Raw genomic sequence first — 22,422 nt, 5'->3', positions numbered from 1 at the left:
CTCACGTGCCAGTCTACAGGGATATTACAGAGGATGTATTTTGTTGTTATTTGAAGAGCTTGCGGATTTTTTTTTTTTTTATTGTTGACCCACCAATAGTTCAGCTAGGATTACGGATTGTGTAGTAGTGAGTCTGTGAAATAAATAGCTACTTTTAACAGTAGATAACAAAGCACCATATTCCTTTTTATAAAGTAAATGTGGACAGATCTGTTCCTCCTCTACTTGTTAAGATCTTTGAATGGAAGTATAATGGATGTTGCATTACAGCAATTTTCTTCAAGTCCATGGGTTTCTATTAGAGAGAGAAAGAGAAGAAACGAGACAGAGATTGCATTCCAAGTACACGTTTCACACCTTGACTTTCCAAATGTATTTCGGCAAAATGTGTGGAATTCCTGCCTTTAGTCTCTCCTATGAGAAGACCACACTGAGAAAGGTGTCGGGGAACAGAACCAGACCGGATGACATAATCCCTATTCAAAAGACTGCTAATTAAGTGATAGTCAGACAACAGAGATAATGAACTCTCTGTGGATGTTCCACGGGCCTCGGGAAGAATGCCTCAGAACGAAATGTCACAAAAGAAACCCGGTGTCTGCTCACATTTCACTATGTTTGGAGAAAAGACAAAACATCAAGAGAATACAAATATTTTCCATGCACAGCTGTGCTCCTAAATGAATAATCCAACATTTTGGGAAATATGTATATTTGCTTTCCTCCCGAGAGTTATATGAGAAGACGATACTGCTCTTATGTGTTCATGGTAAATATGAAGCTACAGTCAGCAGACGGTTAGTGTATGAAGACTGGAAACAGGAGTTAATTAACTGCTACAGGCCAAGAAATAGACCAGCATTAAACATCGTATAAAAACCACAACATTTCCTCTTTCGCTCCATTATTGTACATATTAAACAATAAAAATACTATGTTGATAACACACTGTAGATGGTAGTCTATCTTTCTTCTCATTTTAAACTGCAGAAGGCAAAAAGAAACGCCTGAATTTGAAGGAGTGAAACCTTTTCCTGCAGATCTGTCCTTAGCCAATAGGAATGCTCGCTCTCTCTCTCTCTCTCTCTCTCTCTCTCTCTCTCTCTCTCTCTCTCTCTCTCTCTCTCTCTCTCTCTCTCTCTCTCTCTCTCTCTCTCAAATGACCTGCGATTGGCCAAAGTCTCCTGTCATAGGCTATATTATCTAAAACCTAAAACCGAGCCAAGAGGAGGTACAAAAGTCTTTATTAAAAAATGAACAACAAATAATTTCAATATGAAATTGTATGTATTTCCGTTCAGCTACACCCAAAATATACAGCCTGCCCCAGGTTTAACTCCCAGCAATAAAACAAAAAATGTCGAACTATTCTTTTGAGACTGTGTTTCATTCTACTCATTCTAGGAGGCATGCTCTCTTCTCTTTTCAGGAAACCTCTAAATTGCAGTCGAGTGATTACATCAGAATTAAATAATTGGTTAGAATCTGAAGTTTAGATGTTTAAAATTAAAAATGATTTGCACTTATAAGATGCAATATAAAAGTAAAACTTTAAAGTATAAATATAAAACTTTTAATTTAAATAAATTCTGGGAAATTTAGAAAATAACTGACATGTTTATTTTCTTGGGTGTTTTCCCTTTGCCTTATCTTCTTCATCTTCTTCTAAACCAAAGACTAAATCATAATCTTAAATAATAAAGTTGGGTTTTTGGGATTGGTGTGAGTGGATGGGTATATGAGAGCCTCTATTTACATTGTTTGTCATTGTGATTGTACCATGTTGGTATGTTGTTGTTTTTTGGTGTTCTATGTTGAACCCCCTTGAAAATTAGGTGATCGTTCACCTCAAGGGGCTCTCCATGAATACATTTAATCAAAAATAAAGTAAATTACGAGAGGAAATGAACATCACTAATATAACTGCAGGTTGATTTATTTTGACTCCCTTTTCAATTAAAAAAAGACATGTTTTCAGTCTTCCCAGCTCATACATCATTTGCACTGAATGAGTATAAAACATTCACAGACAAGTCTCTTGAAACAGATGCTTGACATGCGCTTGTGTGTTATGTCTTGTGCATGGAGTGTTAATCTAATTTTGTGGCTTCTGTGTGAGGTGTTAGTCTAAGTGAGGATGTTCACAGACTGGCGCTTCACTGGGAGTGCCAGGCACTGCTTCCGTCACTGCAGATATTCTCTGTGAGCTTCGAGTTTTTGAAAAAAAAAGTAGTATACTGCTGATGTCAGGTGTAAGACCATTACAATGCTGAGGAATTCCTGTGGCTGACCTTGCTCTTTTCGGCCGTCAAGTCATGCATAAATGACAAGGTGGCAGAGGAGAGCAGAGGATCTCAGTCTGTAACTGACAGAAAATAGATTAGGGATAATGTTATGCCATCACATTGACTGCAGTCATAATAGAATTAGATCAATAATGACAAATTATGTCTAACTTGAAAAAAGGGAGACAATTTAAAGTATACAAAAGAAAGTGATATGACAGAAATGAGACCAAAATCCCCCATTTCTGATTGTATGTTGTAAAAAAAATAGTTACTGTGATTTATATTCATCTTCCTTGCTGGCTGTAGAGAAATAACCCACAAGTGAGTGGATGGCCGATGGGGCACAATAGAGCCCATTGAGTCCCCGTCACAGAAAAATGAGTCCTGCTACAATGGCTGTGTTATCTGTGGGGAGGAGGAATGAAAAACTCTGATTTGACAGCCTCACTAACAGTCTCTAACAGGACCCAGGAAGCCACAAAGGCTGCACTGTAGCACTGTACTTGTACAGCAATGAACAAATCAGACCAATATGTGTCTGTCTGTGTGTGCATGCTTTTCCCCACTTTTATTTATCCAGGGAAGTGTGACTGAGTATGCTTTTTTTATACTGTCTAACAGTGAGACACCTGGCAACTTTATACTGTACTGTCACAAACGTCTACTGCTGAGGACTGTTGGCTCCTGAAGGTTAGCATGGTTAGCAGGCATGATGTGTGCACGTGTGAGTTACAGTAAGAGGATGCTACCATTCTTTCACCATCAAAGAGAGAGTTTCATCATCTGAAATGCAACGTTTTGGGCCTCCAACTAAGGGTTCAGTGTGTAGAGTAAAATGTAATGTGATTGGTTCATGCTCTGGGAGATTTTGAGAAAGAGAAAAGATGAAAAACTTGTCAGATTTATTTGTAAAGTCCAATGTTACATACGAAGCCTCAATGGGCTTTACAGACGCAAAACATCAATGATTCCCTGACCCAGCACAAGCTCAACATCCTAGCACTGGAAGAAAAATATAATAATTTGAAGACTCCTCAGGGAGGAAATTGAAAGAGGAGGAACCAAGACATAGACATGGAAAAAACAAAGCCATTCAAAGGATATAGTTTCAAACTGTTATTAGCTACTGTTGCATGGCAGGTGTTAATTTCTGAATTGCTATTTTCTGAGTTGACGATTCTGTTTCTAAGGCTGAAGTATCAGCATCAATGCAAAAGGTAAAGAATAAAGAAGAAAAAGGGCAGCTTTTACTCATGTATTTGAAAATATTTAATCTTCACTACACTTATCTTTGGTACTCTTCTCTCTCTCTTTTTGACTATTACAGTTGCCTTGACAGCAAAAACCACGCCTTCAATTTCTCATACTGTAAAATGTGAGATTTTCGCTTGTTTTTAAAAAAATCGTAAAGCAGGTATGGCAGGATGGTAAATAGTGGGAAAGTATCAAATCGCTCAATCCACGGAGTTATGCACACAGCGTTCATTCACAAACTGTGTCTTTAAACAAGCCGTTACAGTCATTCGCCAGCTGCAAGAAAGCCCTGGGAGCACAGATGTGGAAGACCCAGAAACACTGACCAATCAGAGCAGACTCTGCTTTTTTTGAGAGGGGGGTCTTAAAGAGACAGGCGCTAAAATGTAGTGTTTCAGACAGAGGGTGAATACAGGTATATTCAGACAGTATGAGAAAAATAAAGCACGTAAACATGTAGTAGAAACCCAAAATACAAGTAGGAACCTAAAATTGAGCATAAAATGTCCCCTTTAATACATTCTGAACATACCTGTAAAGGCAGATAACGTGCCACAGACAGTGTTTAGCTTTGGGAGAAAACAGGATAACCAACCGACTGATGATGGCAAATGCATCTTGTGTTTAACTACCCAGAAGTTCACATGTTTTGGCTTCAAGACGAGGCTGTTTTTCTGATTTGAAGTTAACTTTGCTGAATCCTCTTTTGGATGCTACAAGACACTAGCTGAAAGCATATGGAGCACATGTAGTTTGTTGTTTCTCTGTTGATTCCCTTGTGTGCCAGCTGAATTTGAACAAAAAGGATATCCTGGGATAGTTTTGAGATGAAGTTGCCAGATTGGTCCGTGGTTCCCCAGTCTCAGTCTGTTTGTCTGCTAGACCAGCTGTGATGCAGCCCTCTTTGGAGAGGCAGACCGTAAATGTGCAACCTTTATTCTGAAAAGCCAGGCCCGCCGGGATGATTGCCCCTGAAAACGGCGTCAGATGGCAGCGAGGCCTGTGGACATGAGGGCAACTTGATGTGAGTCAACAACAGCCTCTAAAACTTGGAAAGCGAGCATGTTCAGAACACAAAACAATAGGATCTCTTTGGTGTCACAGTAATGGCCTGTATTCGTTCGTGCTGTGAATTTGAGGGTTGAGAAAGCTTGCTGAAATTTTCCCAGAGCTCATTATTATTCTATCACCCCTAGTCAAGGACATCTCCTCTCTCTGTTAGCATATACAGTACGTCTACAGTAGCAAGATCTCATCTTTAGTCCTGGTGATTGGTATTCATAGCAATGCAGAGAGGAACCATGCTGAGCAGAGTTTGGTCTGTGTGCGCAACAGAGAGGGAACGAGAGACAGAGAGAGAATAAGGGACAGAATTTTGAAAAAAAGGGATTACTTCTGTGTAGTCAGACTGTTTCAAAGCCTACTCTTCCCCGTCTGTCAAAAGATGAGGCTCACGGTGAAGCTGAGGGCAGGCCGACACCGAAGATCTCTTCCTGTTTTCCAAACTCCTCATCATGTTCTTTCCGAGAGAAACTTTTTTCCACTGCCTGTGTATGACGACTCTGAAGTCTTCCTCTGCCTCAAACTTTGCATGAACTTGCTTTGTTTTACAAAGGCTTCTGGGAGTTGAGAGCAAAGGCAAAATCTTTTCAGATTTTCTGATGAAAATCTCTGGCGCATCACTTTTGAGGCTGTGGTGTTGCGCATCTTTGGTGAAACGTTTTTGAGGCTTGTGTGAGATTGTTAAAACTGTAAAGAGCGTAAGGCATCCATCATCTGTCACTCAGCAGTTTGGATTTCAGATTTGTTGCTTGAGATAAATTAAGCCAATGTCAGTCCACTTTGTTCTTGGTCATTTTAACAAGCTGTCTTCACTCAGTATGTGAAATAATAGAAAAAGCATTCCAGTAAAGCGCTGTGCTCCCTTTTCTACAACACATTTCTAAGTATTTATTGGCCAAAAGCTCCCTCTGTAACTTCTCTTGTACCGTAAATCTTCATTTAACGATGATAATGATTAAAATGGATTTAACAGAAGAGAGAGTTTAAAAATATTTTTAACCTTCGTCCTCCCCCTCATCTACAATCCACGCTCGTTGATCAAACTGGAATTAAAAGGTGAATCAACAAGGATTTAAGTTCTAAGCTAGACAGAACAGGTGGTCATATATACTGTACGCACAGACGTATACTAGAATAATATACACGACACACGCAATATATACAACAGACTCTCACACATTTCACAGCAGTCGTTACCAATATGGTACTACCACACCATGCAAGCAAGTGACCCGAAATCCCACAGTCTACTGTCAATTTGTGAGACTAGTTTGAATCTGTTATCTTTCTCCTCATCATTTACTCACTGCTGGCAGGCTAACACCCTTAATGTTTGGAACACATTTTCTTAAATGCTACAGATTGCCAATGACAGTGAATTGCACTTACAAAACTACTGTGTAAAGTGAGATATCCTCTTGCAGCTCTCCCACACCCCTCTCTCTGTCCTGAGCCAATAAGAATGCTCTCTCTCTCTCTCTCTCTCTCTCTCTCTCTCTCTCTCTCTCTCTCTCTCTCTCTCTCTCTCTCTCTCTCTCTCTTTCTCTCTTTCTCTGAAATGACCTGAGTTTGGCCAAAGTACCTGTGAATCAATAGAGAGTATACCAAAATTAGATATTGATGTGCCATCACGGAATAACTAAAACAGGAATGAACTGAATTAAACTGAATATAATTATTTTTTGGATGATGTAAGAAATCAATTAAGTCCCTCGGAAAGGAAACTATTTTATAATATTATGCGCTCAATATCTGTGAAAATACCCGGAAATTAAACACTTATGTTATAAAAGGTTCACTGTTTTGTCAAGTGTAAAACCGTATGATGTAGTTCTGTGGTATCGACCACTTTGTGAGGCTACATGTCACTTGGATAGATTTCCTTTTAGACATAAACCCTTCAGAGAGAGCAGTGCCATGTTTTTATTGACCCTTCCTGCCTCTGCTTCTGTTTTTGCAGGTAAAGTATTGAACTCGGATCTGCGCCACTACCTCAGTCTGCAGTTTCAGAAGGGCTCGCTGGACCACAAGCTCCAACAAATCATACGGGACAACCTCTACCTACGCACCATCCCCTGTAAGTACACCATACAGGATTGCACCAGTAACTCACATTCACTAAACTTAAAAAGCACCTGCAGGCACAAAGCCAACCAGGAATGCAACCTATTTTCAGAGCATATATGTTTTATCTGAAGCATCTGAGGGGAACAATGAGGATGTTCTGTACTGTATGCATCACACTGCTACCCACAGCGCTAATGTGTTCTCTTTCTTTTATGCTACACAGAGCTGTATATATACACACACACACACACACACACACACACACACACACACACACACACATGCTCGCTGCATTCATACATTTTCATCCTCTCACAGCTCTCTGTCTCACACTCTGAAAAACACACATACACTGTATGACACTCAATGTCACCTAGAGCAACACCACCAAGGACATCTCTCTAACCCACATGTAACTTATTTACTGCTGTGTGGTATCATCACAGTGATCAAAGCCATATTTTTTCCATAAAAAACCTTTACTTTCCCCTCTGCCACTCTGCTTTCCCTCCCTGACATTCTGCCCAGTGGGGCCATCACCAACTCTTAGTGTTTGCTGAAATCAGTAATGGAGGGATACATAAAAAGGGCGGTACTCTGGACTGAACCAGTACTTCATAACAATATTTTTTGGTCTTGTAGTCTATGATTGTTGCATAAAATGTATTTGGAGTGGATAAGTTATGTGCAATGTGCTTTTAAGATGCAGGCGAAAACCTTGCTGTTGTTAAATGTCACTTTCATGAGCTCAGAAAAAAATCCAAACACATTTCTCAATACAGCCTGACGCCTTTGTATTTTCTTGGGTTTGATTTCATGAGCTTGTAATCTTTTAAATGAAAGCATGAAAATTACCAAAATTAGAGTATCACGGCTGTTAGTACAGTAAAGGTGCAAATGAATATACTGATTATGTTTTGTGTGGGTTGCATAAATGCAGGTCATTTGCCAAAATGGTGCAAATGCCTCCAAATTAAATTTTTCTGGAAATACTTTTTTTCGAGTAAACATCTTCTGTCAGCTGCTTCTGTAATTTACACTCACGATGATCATCAGCTTATATAGGCTAGGTCGTTTCTACTCCACTTATTACGGGCTGAACAGCTAACAGAATTTAAGCCGTCTCCTCCCTGAAACATTCTACGGATGTTTAAAGAGATATTGCAATGTATCTGTAAAGCACAAGCTGATGTGTTGAAGTGTAATTGTATCAACAGGAGAAGTGACTGTAATGCTGAAACTGTGAAGATGTTCACACAGATATTTTAGCCGAAATATTTCCCACGGCCTGTTGAAGAGTGACTCTGCTCAGAGGAGCACCGTATTTGACTATAGTCAAGGTTTTAGTCACATGCGGAGCAGATGCTCCTAAGGCGATGACAGACTCTTAGGCACAGCACTGTCACAAACAAGCAGTGTCTCTGCTCTCTGCTCTCAGAGGGCTGCTCTTTATCTTGTTCAGAGAGGACATGGTCGCACAAATGTGACATTTTTTGGGGTAGTAAGCTTCTTACCTTTCATGTATATTTAATTTCTTTGGGATTTTTTCTTCCCAGTGCTGTGTGTTCAATGTGGTTTGAATTTGATTTATGGTTAGCTTCTTCCATCAGTGTGAATGCCTATTTGACGGGGTGAATGTGACAAAAAAGTGGTAAAAAGCCGTTTCAGTAGTCAGAAGAATAGAAAGGCACTTAATAAGTACAAGATCATTTTTGTGTCCTTCTTCCCTTCTTTTTTCCTTCACTTACTCTCCCTCTTTTTTTCGTATAGCCTACCTGTCAATCACATTCTTAGCTTTGGATGGGCAAAAGCAGATTATAGAGGTTTACAAAACTCATCAGTGATTTCTCTTCCAAGGACAACTTGACATTCTCGCCTTCTCTTTCCTTCAAACACACTTGCTTACACTGTTTTCTGTCAGCCGCGTCCACCTGTACACACATCCTGAATTTAACTAATACTTCAAACGTGGCTTCTATTTTTTTCATGTACAATAGTGGCGGCCGTAAAGGTTTTACGACCCACATTCACCACCATTCATCATCAGCAGCCATTGGGCTCGCTGCATGAGTCTGACTCTCTAAACCCCGGCTTGAATTACTGTCTTAATGAGCAAGAGACCAGGACTCTCACAGTGACGGCACCTCCATCATTCACTTGCTCGCTTTCAGTCTCCCATCCTGCACCCTCTCTGTTTCATTTACCCATGCCTGCCTTTTTTAAACTTAGTTTACTGGATTTCTCTTTCTGTTTGCAGCTTTCTTTATATTGTCAATACGACAAGTACAAGTAGAAATTAGACCCACTGAGTCACTGTAGGGCTAGGCGATATGACGGAACATATCTTCGAAAATAAAGTTTCTAGCCAGTAGCCAAACATGGCATGTGACTATCATTATATACTGATGTTCTTAATAAAATGAGAAAATATTCCGTACTTTTCATTTGTCTACTGTTTAATGTACAGAGGAGTATACAAAATAACCATTACCACATGGTTATTCCATAATGACTATTTGTATTTATTGAATTATCATAAAACAAGCTATATTGTGATATATAGAATTTTTGATACATTAAAATGACCTATATTGCCCAGCCCTAGACTACTGTTACAGGCAGCAAAACAGATTAATTAATCACACAAGTATGCAGTTCTGATGTTTGAAAGAAGTTAATGTTTGATTGAAAAAAAGCCCTATTGTATAATTAAGTGCATTAATATACAGTATTCACATATATACCTTGAAATAGTATATTATATTAATATATACAAAATGCGAAGTTTAAAATCCAAACCTCAGATCTATTGGTGATTGCCTTACTCAAGAATTGTACATAAAAATGTATTTTTTTTTACATGCATTTCAAGCTCTGTTTTGTATTATGCTTTTGCAGACTTCTGGTCAAACTGGAATTAACCACGGTGGACCAGTATGGGGTCCAGGTGCCTGTTGTGGCTGTTGCTTTTTCTCCCATACTCCCTCTCCGTCTACTCTTACTGCAGTTATTTTACTCTGACAGCTTCACTCTGTAAATGTGCTGAGCACATGCTTGACTCCTCATATTTTTGGCACAGACGCTTGAGAAATTATTTTCTCATTGTGGGAAATCAATACTCTAGGTAGAAGCATACAGGCAGGTTGAGGGAATAATGGTGTCCCATATAATTACAAATTACACAACAAAACTATTTTTTTAATGTGCTGAACATCACAAATTGATGATAAATAAGCAGATCTGATTTCTACCCAAAGGCAGAAGGCAAGAGGATTAGCAGTCACTGTGCCAATGGTCCACTTCACTTAACTACCAGGCATACTGCTGTACTCTCATACAACTGCAGCTGATCTTGTTTGTGTGTCTACAGCACCACAGGGCCAGTACATCTGAGCTGCAACACTTTGGGGCTGTAATCAAAGTGTTAGTTTCTACTTTTAGGCATGTTATGAAACCTGAAACAGGAATGTTTTAATTAAAATGAAAGAGAGGCGGTGAGTGTGCACACTGTAATGGAGGGATAGGAGAGAAAAGTGTGTGTGTGTGTGTGTGCGTGCGTGCGTGCGTGCGTGCGTGCGTGCGTGCGTGCGTGCGTGCGTGCGTCTAGTGCAGCATGCTAGGTAGACGTTGCATGTAGAGATGCATGTGACTTCCCTCCCTTAGTCCCTGCCGCTGGCCAACCCAGTCCTGCGTAAAGGAAGCCGAGTGCGTAAGTCTTCTCAGGTCAGTACATAGCCTCTCCTTCACCAAGACCCCTGCTGTGCCTCCTCGTGGCCACACACGGTAACTGGTGTCCTGCGGCTCCAGGCTGAACCAGCAGGGGATCTGGGAGCAGCAGTGGGCCCCAGAGATGCGGTGTGCAGGTCCACCATGCAGTGGACACGCCCTGGCACCCATCAACCACTGACCCAGCTATGGGCAAATAGCCCCACTGCCTTATGGGATAGTCTTTTGAGACAAAGGCTAAGGGAGCAGACCCTAACAGAAAAGCGTGTGCTGGCAGGTGCGCAACAGAAGGGTCAATAAAGACCTTGGACGACCCTCAGCCTGTCTAGGGGAGCAAACCCCGAAGACAAACCTGCACCTGGGGACAGGCACAGGCGGAGTCCGACTGACCGGACCACCGGCAGCCCCCTGCAGCTCCTGCCAGACGAAGGTCGTCATGGGTTCTCTCATGCCACTGGAGGTTAATCTGGTAGGAGTGAAGCTGGTGGGAGTGAGGTCTGTGCACCCTCACCCTCACCTTAATCCTCACCTACGCGCAAGCTTTCTTGCCCCCCCCCCCCCCCTTCCCCCCCCTATCCCCTCCCCCCAAAAAAGTCCTGTGGCGTTGTGGAATGGCGGTGGGTACAGGCCAAGGATGTGGCTGGGAGTGTCTAGCCAAACCATGCACGCAGGCGGCAATGGAGTGATGGTCGTTAGGACTGTGGGATGGAGCAGCGCATCCTTTCGGCAGCTTCCATTGCGACTGAGCAGCCCCGCACTGCTCACCCCTGAGATGGGGAAGGACCTAGAAAAGGTGGTCCAAAAACTGCCTGCTCTCCATACTCCGGACGGTAAACCGCAACCGTCGGAGCATCCCCCCTCGCGGTCGAAAAATTAAAGTAAAACATATGCTAAAAATAGCATCATGGAATGTGCGCACACTACTTGACCTGACTGCAACTCCTGACAGGCCCCACCGCAGGACAGCACTGGTGGCCCTGGAGCTTGCGAGATACAACATCGACATTGCAGCTCTCAGTGAGACCAGACTACATGGAGAGGAGTCCCTGTCAGAGGTTGGTGCTGGGTACACCTTCTTCTGGCAGGGGGTCCCCGAAGGCACTCGACGCAACCATGGAGTCGGCTTTGCTGTGAAGACCAAACTGCTACAGCGCATTCCGGAATCCCCCATCGGCATCAATGAAAGGCTGATGACGTGGCGCATTCCCCTGGCAAAGGAACGCTTCGCCACCCTCATCAGTGCATATGCACCAACTCTTGATGCCGATCACAACACCAAAGAGGATTTCTACCGAGCTCTTGATGCCATCCTACAGAAAACCCCGGCTACGGACAGGCTCATACTCATGGGAGATTTCAATGCTAGAGTGGGCACAGAGCACCTGGTATGGAATAAGGTTCTTGGCCAGCATGGTGTGGGGAAAATGAACCACAATGGGCTCAGACTCCTCTCCCTCTGTGCAGAGCACCAGCTGGTCATCACCAACACCATCTTCCAGATGAAGAACAAGCTCAAGACCACCTGGCAACACCCCCGCTCAAAACATTGGCATCTCCTTGACTACGTGATTGTCCGTCAAAAGGACAGAAGAGATGTCCTCATCACCCGTGTCATGCGTGGAGCCGAGTGCTCGACTGACCACCTCATGGTCAGATCCAAACTCCTCATGAGCATTCAACCCCGTGGCCCGAGGGCAGCTCCACACAAGAGACTCAACCGCACAGCTCTCAACAGCCCCACCACCACAGACAATCTGCGACGGCTCCTTGCTGAAAACCTCAACAACATCCCGGAGGAATCAGCCGACTGGCCAGCCCTGCGCCAGGCTATTCACAGCTCAGCCTTAGAGGCGCTCGGCCAGTCAAGGAAACGTCACCAGGACTGGTTTGACTGTAACTCAGCTGAGATACAGTCACTCCTAAAAAACAAGCATGAGGCCCACAAAGCTCTCCTGTCCTGCCCTGGATCTCCCACCCTCAAATCCACCTTCGCTGCAGCAAAAACAGCAGTCCAGCGAGCCCTCCGGACTATGGAGGACACCTGGTGGGTGCAAAAGGCGCAAGAGATCCAAAATCTGGCAGACTGCAACAACACCCAAGGCTTTTATGATGCCATAAAAGCCTTGTACGGCCCCAGGAAGCGGGCGATGGCCCCGGTTCGATCAACTGATGGGTCCACGCTTTTCAAGGACCGGCACCAGATTCTTGCCCGTTGGGCAAATCACTTTGAGGATCTCCTCAACCACACCAACCCAGTCGACCTACATATCCTGGATAATCTCCCAGACCTGCCATCAACCACACACCTGGACACCCCACCACTCTACTCAGAAATCCAGCAAGCCATTGCAGGGCTGAAGAACAACAAAAGCGCTGGACCCGATGGAATCCCTGCAGAGGTGTTCAAACACGGAGGATACATCCTCACACGTCGCCTGCACCTCCTGATCCACAACATCTGGGAACATGGGACAATCCCACAGGACTGGAAGGATGCAAACATTGTGCTAATTTATAAAAAGAAAGGAGACAGAGCAGTATGCGGCAACAGCCGTGGAATATCTCTCCTCTCCATCGCAGGGAAGGTCCTGACCAAGGTCATGCTCAGAAGACTGGTTGAGCACATATCAGAAGCTGTGCTCCCAGAAACACAGTGTGGCTTCCGGAAGACCAGATCAACATCAGACATGGTATTTGTCTTGAGACAGCTGTTGGAGAAGAGCAGGGAACACCACAAAGACCTCTACATAGCCTTCATCGACCTCAGCAAAGCCTTCGACACCGTCAACCGTGAGTTGCTCTGGCAACATCTCACCAAACTTGGGGTTCCACCCAGGTTCCTCAGCATCCTAAAACAGCTGCACGATGGGATGCAAGCCAGAGTGCTCACAGGAGAACTCCAGTCAGAGTCCTTCAAGGTGAACGTTGGGGTAAAGCAAGGCTGTGTCTTGGCTCCGGTGCTCTTCAACATCCTCCTCTCTGCCGTAACCTGCCTCTTCCACCGGGTCATGGGACAAGAAGACGGTGTCCATGTGGAATACCGCCTTGACGGAAGCCTCTTTAACATCCGCAGGCTCCAGGCCCACACCAAGACAACAACCCGCCAAATCTGTGAGCTTCAGTATGCTGATGACTGTGCCATCATAGCTCACAGCCCAGACTCTATGCAACATGCCCTCAACACAATATCCAGTCTGTACCAATCCTTTGGCCTACAGGTTAACACTCAAAAGACCGAGGTCATGTCCCATCTCACCACTCCCGCCCCCACACCCCCCAGTTTTCACATACACGGTGTCCCACTTAAAACAGTGGATCACTTCACCTACCTTGGGTCCACTCTGTCCTCATGCTGCTCCCTTGACAAAGAAATACACACCCGGATCAATAAAGCCTCATCTTCATTTGGACACCTGCGCAGCAGGGTTTTTGAAAACCGCAACCTGAAGGTCAGCACCAAGGTTGCTGTGTATAATGCTGTTTGTCTCTCCACTCTGCTCTACGGGGCAGAGTCATGGACCCCATACCGTCAGCACATCACCAACCTAGAGGCCTTCCACATCCGCTGCCTACAGAAGGTCCAGGGTCTGTCCTGGGAGGATCGAACGCCCCATACAGACATCCTCCACAACACTGGCTCTGTTTGTATGGAAGCAGCTGTGGCCAAAAGACACCTGCGCTGGATAGGGCACATTATACGCATGCCTGAACACCGCCTGCCCCGCCAAGTCCTCTATAGCCAACTATTGGGCGCAAAGCGCTCCGCTGGAGGGCAAAAGCGGCGCTTTACTGACTACACCAGGGACATCCTTAAGCGAGCGAATATCCCCCTCACTCAGCTTGAAAACCTGGCCACCAACAGATCTGCCTGGCAGGGAACCTGTGCCACGGCAGTGTCTCAGATACACAAAACAAACCAAGACAGAAGATCTGAGAGGCGCACCCAGCGACACCAGCGGGCGGCTGGTGTTCCCCTGGCATCTGGGTTCCCGTGTTCCATCTGCGGGCGAGTGTGCGGCTCAAGGATCGGACTCTTCGCCCACGAGAAGTGGCACCAGCGGCAACGTCGTTGACCCACCCCAACCCCCCCACCCACCCTTCCCCAACCCAATCCCTGGAGCAAGCGTCATCTTCGGAAACGATGGACAGCTAAGAGTGTGTGTGTGTGTGTGTGTGTGTGTGTGTGTGTGTGTGTGTGTGTGTGTGTGTGTGTGTGTGTGTGTGTGTGTGTGTGTGTGTGTGTGTGTGTGTGTGTGTGTGTGTGTGTGTGTGTGTGTGTGTGTGTGTGTGTGTGTGTGTGTGTGTGTGTGTGTGTGTGTGTGTGTGTGTGTGTGTGTGTGTGTGTGTGTGTGTGTGTGTGTGTGTGTGTGTGTGTGTGTGTGTGTGTGCGTGCGTGCGTGCGTGCGTGCGTGCGTGCGTGCGTGCGTGCGTGCGTGCGTGCGTGCGTGCGTGCGTGCGTGCGTGCGTGCGTGCGTGCGTGCGTGCGTGCGTGCGTGCGTGCGTGGTAAATCCAAGACCCTTCACTGGGTCTTTGGACAGGCTTCATCTCATTTGGATTCTTTCGAAAACGCCAGAGGAGGCTCTCAAGAGCTCTTCAGAGGACAAAAGGAGGACCAAGAGCCTGGGGTCACAAAAAGTCCCTCTACTTCCCGCTGAGATAAGAGATAGACAGAAAGAGTTTGATCTCACACAATTTCTCATTCTCACCCATGCACACACACAATGCACAGGCATAGGTACACATACACACAAATGCAGGGACAAATTGGGACATGTCATGGACACATACATCTGTGATCTTTCTGCATGCTTAGATGCAAACCATTTCACGAGAGGACTTTCTCTTCTCCTTATGCTCCTTTGCCTCACTCTCCTATAAGGTGGAAGTTTGATGTTGCATCTCTTATTAAATGTTAATAGCTATTCTCTATTTTACAACATGCCAACAGCAGAGTAATCCATGTCTTAAAAGCGAACATTTCACAAAAGGACCAAAATACTTTGGCTTTGTAATGATCCTCTTTCCTCTCTTGTACCGTCTTTCTTTGTCGCCATTTCAACAGCAAAGCCCTAAGCCATCTTTTTTTTTTTTTTTAAAGTACCAGCATAAAACTATGTACAAAATCACCATGGGAAATTTATGGCCTGTCATTTCTGTCTGCCTACCTCGGATGTTTCCATCGTGACATTCTCTCAGTCCAGACGGTTCAGAAAAAAAAGAACACACACAGACACATATAAACACATGGCTTCCACCACTGGATTAGGGGTAAATCATAGGAATACTTTTTTGTTTTCTTGCCAAGAGTTGCATGAGGCAAACAATGCCAACTGTCTGTCCGGCGAATACACAGATACAACCAGCAGTCAGTTATCTTATCATAAAGACTGAAATCAGGGAAACTGGCTCTGTCCAAAGGTGACAAAATCTGCAAATCAGTCCCTCTAAACTCACTACAATTGCCATAGTATCTCTCATTAGTTAAAGTGTAAAAATGACAAGTTTTGTTTTATGTGCCAGGCTATTTCTTGGCATTGCACCAAGTGACTTGTCGTCATTGTGAGGTTGCCAGGCAACGAGTAGAAATTGAATTGTCCTTTTTTACACTTTGTTTTTTGCACAGATTAAACAAACAAGATACGGTATAACATGCTCATTAGTGAGTTTTAAATGAGCTGGTAGGCATAAGTGTATTTCCTAATACTGTAATATGTTCTCCTTTACCAGCATTGCACAAAACAAATACATTCCCTGCTGTATTAACCAACACCGTGTATAACTTTGTATTCTGTCAGAAAGGCTTTGTATACTTTGATAAAGCCTCTCTATATCCACATTCCTCTCTTGATGGTTTAATTAACAGCAGTGAATCGACTGCACCTTTTTCAACACACGCTGGGCATTTCGTTTGAAGGACCAGCATCCGACAGTTTATTTGAAGGCATATCCAAAGTGTCAACGCCTGTTTTGAAAAGGAAAATATGACAAGTTTTATTTCTGCTGTAAAAGATTTGCTGCTTTCAGTCGGATCTACCCTCAAAGCTCAGCAAGGCCTCATTATATTGTCAGCAACTGATCCCCAATTGGAGGCTTATGCTATATATTGGTGTGAGATCCAGGATGATGGCTCAGGGAGATACTTGGCAGGTTCCTAACTATGGCTCAAGTAATTGGGCTACAGGGGACATTTTTGAGTGACCAAAGCAAACACAGGCAGGCAAACAAGTTGGTAATGAGAAGCAGCAGAGGCCGGCATTCTCACTCACTATGCACTGTCAAATGCTTTTGGTAACACAAATGTGGTATCAAGGCACACTGTGGAAGGGGGCTTCTCTGATGTTTGTTTTTTTTTCTTTCTTTTTCTGTGTGTTTTCTCCTCTGCTCTGGTGCACATTAGCTGTCACAGTCCAATTAGTGAGAAAATATAAGAGGGGAAAAAACAAAAAAGAATGCCAACATAAAGTTACTTAATAGGCCATTGGGCCACCACAATCTGTGCAGCGGCCTCACTGCTAATTGGCGAAAGTGTCAAGAAGTGTACTTAGGAAATGCAACAAAATATTTCAATGAGATCCAATCATAGTTGTACCAGAATATGCTATTTAAGTTTTCAGTTCAACATATGTATACAGTCATAGAACAGTTTAGTACATTTCTTGAATGTATAATTAAAACAACACCCAGTTGCTGTTGCTGTGTTGCACGCAGGTACACTGATGGTCAAATTACAAAGGAGTGTTCAGTCATTAAACTCTGATCCTGATACATAGGTTGCATCTTATAGAAAGACATTCCAGGCTTCAGTTGATAATCTTTTCTGTGTGGAGTTCAGGTTCATCAAGTCAGGTTCATTTCAAATTTCAAGTTGTAGTTAATGTTAAGTCAATGTAGTAATTACTGTCTGTGTTAGATTATCTGGTGTGCAACATGGCTATTTGTGCAGGAAAAGAAGCACATATCTTTCCAAAAGGTCATGCAAAAATGTTAAAATGGTTTGAATATCTTAGTTTAATGTATGCAACTGCATGTAATTTGATATTTGTGATTGTGAGCATTTCAGAAAAACTGAAAACAGAGCTTTATGTAAAAAACTATTTGTAAGTGTCACATAGCATTACAGTTATTTCCATGTCCTGTGTATGAAGCATTTACCTGCTCATCTGATATTGTCATATATTGTCAATAAAATAATCCATACTACAAATTTTGTTCCGACTTGTCACTACAGTAGTTGATAATGAATGTAATGAGTGGTGTGCCATTTCCTCTGTAAAATTTCAACCCCTGTGGCCCTTGTGGCTCCGTTCTAAAGGGCTACTTTTCAGTCGAGGCCAATAGAAGGGAACTAGGATTTGCCTTCTTCCTACCCTCACCCCACTGTCCTCCCCATGACCCTGAAAAAGATTCACCAGACCAGGAGTGAATGAATGAATCTACTCCATAACCATGGGCGACAGTAAATTTAGGTGACAGAGATTGCCATGGAATGTAGCACTGATGATTGGTTCATGCTGTGTGCTTTGTTCAGCCTCCCATGCAATAAATAACTGCTGTCCTGCCCCCCGCTCAGCTGAGGTCATTTCTATGGACTTTACAAGTTTGGTGACATGCCACCAGTCCTTCTCATTTATTCATGGGATATGGTTTACATAATCCCCATGCTAATGTAATCATCTGGGCCCAGTATTTCAAACGTGATCTGACAGGATTATCCTGGTCGGATTGGATTAAATCTAGATCTGATCTGAAAACTGGGTATTTCAACACAGATCAGGAGAATCCTGATCCTGAAGATCAGGGTTTCAGCTCTGGTAATCCAATCCTCCCCTGAATCCAGATAAAAGGCTGATTTGGGTATTTCAAAAGTTAAGTCAGATATCTGGATCAACTTGATACCAAAATTTCAGGATCATTTGAATCCCACCTCAGAGGTGGATTTGACTTGGATTGACAAACTCTCAGCGCATACTTCTCCTAGATATTGTTACTCAAGATGTTTGTTACACTTAAGTGTTAGTGTTGTACTTCTAACAAGTAATTTAAGTAATATCAAAAAATGTAAAGCATAGTAAAATTTTTGACCACACTGTAAAACTGCTGTAAATAAAATTACAATTATTTCTCAAATTCTAGTTCACCAAACATTGTAACTTGCATGTACCAAAACAGAGAAAGACAAAGCAATGCAGGGTCCAAACAAAGTTTTATTCCAACAAAAAATAATGTGACCACTGAGGACCATGCTATTTCAAATGTCAAGCTGTTTCTCTAACAGCTTGATTGTTAATTCTGTCTCTTTTTGCTGAAGCAGCGTCAGCTTAATTTGCCGTTTGGCCAGTTCAGTCTGTTTGACTGCCCTTTCGGTCACCATTTTGAGGAGCCTCTCATAGGCTTCCTCATCCCCGGCATGCCTCTTCCGTCGCCGTCGCTCTGGCGCTGGCTCTGGCTCTCGCCCCCGTGCCTGATGTGGTAGATAGATAAGTTTATTGGTCACATGCAAAGCTAAAACCAAGGTTTAAAAACAGTGTAGTGAAATGCAAAAAAAAACAAGCTCTCACCAATGTTGGAGAGGAATTAGGATGAAGAAATGTTTCTAATTGTGTCACTGACCAATACCATGAAAGTAATGCCACTACAAATTTAAGCAGTTTCAAGCACTTTATTCAAACTCCAATTACTTGAAAGTCTTAAATGTATCAATACAATTAAAGCATTTTCAAGGATTTCCAGCACTCACCCTGTTGTAGCTGAGTGGTCCATGGCTGTGAGTGGACTCTGAAGGTAGAAGGTGTATGAGTATCTTAATCCACAATCCCAAATTGTGTTTATGTAGCCTACACAAAAACATGATATCATCACCAGCATTAGGCTACTGTAGCATTCTGAACCTTCTGAACAAACCTTGTAGTTAATACTCAAACTGTGTTGCGTTGTGTTTTCTAAGCACTGAGCAGGTCTGTACACAATGCAGCCTGCTTATACTGTAAATCTGCCGTGTTGCAAATGACGTGACGCTAATGATAGCCGCTAATGATAGCCCGCTAGCTGCTTAACACACAAGTCAATGGAGCCGCGTTAGCTCCCGTTAGCACGGCCGCGTCTCAATTAGAGATCGCCACGGCCTGCTTTTAATAAGGTGACAATTCAAATAGTTGGCTTGCATGATGTGTTGGTTGCCGTTCGTATGGTATTAAAACCGCTACACAATAGACGACGGTTAACTTACACTTTTGACGTGAAAGTCGGCTCTCTGCTACTCCTTTCATGAAGTAGTCCACCATGTTTCAGATCCCGGAGGCGGAGACTTGAGATTGGGAAATCCGTATCCGGCCAGGTAGAGATCACAGTGATCCGATCTGCCTGTGTTTTGAAATACTCAGATAAAGTCAGCAGGATCACCGTGATCCATGACTGAGAAAAGGAGGATTTCATTATCCGGATTATTCTGATCCAGATTACAAATTTTGAAATACTGGGCCCTGGTGTCCATTTGGGCCTTTCTGGATATTCATCCTGGAAAAAAAATCTCCCATCAGTATTGAAATAGACTGTGGCTTCACCACAGGAGTAAAATCTGCACTCAGAATGGCCTTGTGTCATTTGCATTGATACTGCTCTCGGTGGGACTGAATGAACCTAAACCACTCCAGGAGGTTACACAAACCGTCGCTTCCATAATATTTCACATCCACAATTTCTTCTGTGCTTTCTGCGTTTTAGCTGTAATCAGTCCGTACATCAAGAACCTCCCAATAATAACTTGTTAGCAGAAGCTGCCGTTACTCATAGAGGATGAAATGAATACTGCCACAGGCCCTCATCAATTATCAATTGTTGACAGGATGGCACCACGGTCTTTTTCCAAAATGAGATATCCATTCTTTTGAGAAATGTGCTGCAATCTTGTGCAGAGCTGGACAACAAAAACACTGCAAAATAATCCAAAAACAATCCTCTGTATCTTGTGAATCGTGAGTGTCAGTTGAAGATTTTCTCAAAAATGTGTAGTGAAATAAAACGTTTTACTTGCAAATTGCTGCCGCATTCATTATGTATGCTCATCTTTTTCATACGCTAGAAGACTGAATTTAATAAAGCACTGGAGCTGAATGAAAGTTTTCTCAACTCACTTTCAACGCTTTCACACAACAAAAGCAAAATACAACCAATGTCCTTGCATGATATAACATCATTAACTTAAAGTACTCTCTTACCTCAGTGTAATTGCATTATTCTTTTCTTTTGTGTTTTCCAGGCACCACACGCCTTCCTCGGGATGGGGAGGTGCCAGGGGTGGACTACAACTTTATTAGCATTGGAGACTTCAGGATCCTCGAGGAGAGTGGACTTCTATTGGAGAGTGGGACCTATGATGGTAGGTAACACCACAGTGTTAAGAATATAATAAACCTGTGTGTGTGTGTGTGTGTGTGTGTGTGTGTGTGTGTGTGTGTGTGTGTGTGTGTGTGTGTGTGTGTGTGTGTGTGTGTGTGTGTGTGTGTGTGTGTGTGTGTGTGTGTGTGTGTGTGTGTGTGTGTGTGTGTGTGTGTGTGTGTGTGTGTGTGTGTGTGTGTGTGTGTGTGTGTGCGTGCGCATGCATTTAGGTACCCGATTCACACTGACAGCTCTTTAAAATGGAGTGAGTGTAAGCTCGATATTCACAGTCTTCATGACTTATAGCCTGCCTTAGTGAAATGTGACAAGCGGGACAAAATGTATTGATCAGTGAAACATGATTAAAGACTTGTTGAAGGTGACAGTTAGCTTAGCAGCGATACTCACAGCCCTTCAGATGAACTCCACTATCTCTGTGTAGAACAGGCCACTGGGGATGATGTGTGCAAACTTTACATTTAGATTTGAATGAGAATACTCAACTGTACATTTTTGTCTGCAGCAAATAAAGTAAACCTTACATTTGGCAAAGAGTTAACGTTTTGCCAGCCTTTTAGAACCACAAAGAACCAGCAGAAGATGTCAGTTGTACACAGGTGTAGATTTCTCATTGTATTGTAGTCATGTGAACAGTTATTAATCAATCAGTCAATCAATTTTACATGTCACATGAAATCGTACATAAGTTACATTTCCAGAAAAATGCAATCCCATCAGCTCCTTCAACTTGCACATGATTCATGAATGTGGTCGCCATATTAGCATGCAGAAAAAGAGTCAGCCAGCCCTATGTGAATTCAATACACATGCATATTTGTGGTAGCCTGGAAACCAGACAAATCTGCCAAATTCTTGTTGCATTTGTTCTGGCAGATACATCTTGCCAATTCAGACAGATTTCCAGCGGATTGACATTATTTGGACCAATCACAACTGTCCAGTCTGCAAGTCTGTTCAGCACAGATTTTTTCAGGCTCATGAAACTCTGATCAAACTGTCAAACTAGGCAACGCTGATCAAATATGACTCAATATTCTGTTACTGTGTTGTCTCTTTCTCACATTACATGTTTTCAGAAACCCGTTTTTTTGTGTACTGTTTAGCTGTAACTTGAGAAAGTTCGAAACCTGCCCACTTCGTCGATGTGATTGATTGTAGGTCAAGTTTCATGGCCCTGATTAGTTGTTGCTATATCCAATTGCTTTCAGAAATAGTTTGCCCTGCTCTGTTGATTGCACACCCCTTGGAAATTGAAAACGAACTAAGAGGGCCCAGACTAATATGCATTTGAGATATTCACACAATAGAGGCTGAGTATGCAAAGTAGCTGCTGATTGTGACTTTATGTTAACCAGTCAAATAAACCAGCCTCCTCATTTTGCCTCCCTCTGTTCTCTCACAGTTTCAACCAGTTATGAATTAGCTCTTTACAAGCATCCAAAACTCAAATTGTACTTTTAGAGGTATTTAAAGTACTCCCCTCTCTAACTCTGTAACTGTAATGTTCTTTTGAACTGCACCTGGCTGCAGATAACGTGTCAGTGGCGACTGATATTTTGGCAAGTTCTATCCAATAAGAAGTTTACACAAGAGGGGATATTTCAGCTTGGCGAATAGCTGAATGCCCGA

The 22,422-nt window shown here is 43.1% G+C and overlaps 1 protein-coding gene across 1 annotated transcript in view; it reads left to right on the top strand.

Moving 5' to 3' along the window:
- The window catches only part of magi3b (membrane associated guanylate kinase, WW and PDZ domain containing 3b), a 152,172-nt gene that overhangs the window by 93,232 nt on the left and 36,518 nt on the right, over positions 1-22,422 (top strand). Inside the window, exons 2-3 of the mRNA XM_083938869.1 lie at positions 6,565-6,681; positions 20,654-20,773. Coding sequence (XP_083794995.1) covers positions 6,565-6,681; positions 20,654-20,773 — 237 coding nt within the window. The remainder of the gene's footprint in view (positions 1-6,564; positions 6,682-20,653; positions 20,774-22,422) is intronic.

The sequence above is a fragment of the Echiichthys vipera genome, assembly GCF_963691815.1.
Source record: "Echiichthys vipera genome assembly, chromosome: X".
Taxonomy (NCBI): domain Eukaryota; kingdom Metazoa; phylum Chordata; class Actinopteri; order Perciformes; family Trachinidae; genus Echiichthys; species Echiichthys vipera.
The sequence above is the reverse complement of the archived record's forward strand: the minus strand, read 5'-3'. Positions and strand labels throughout refer to the sequence as shown.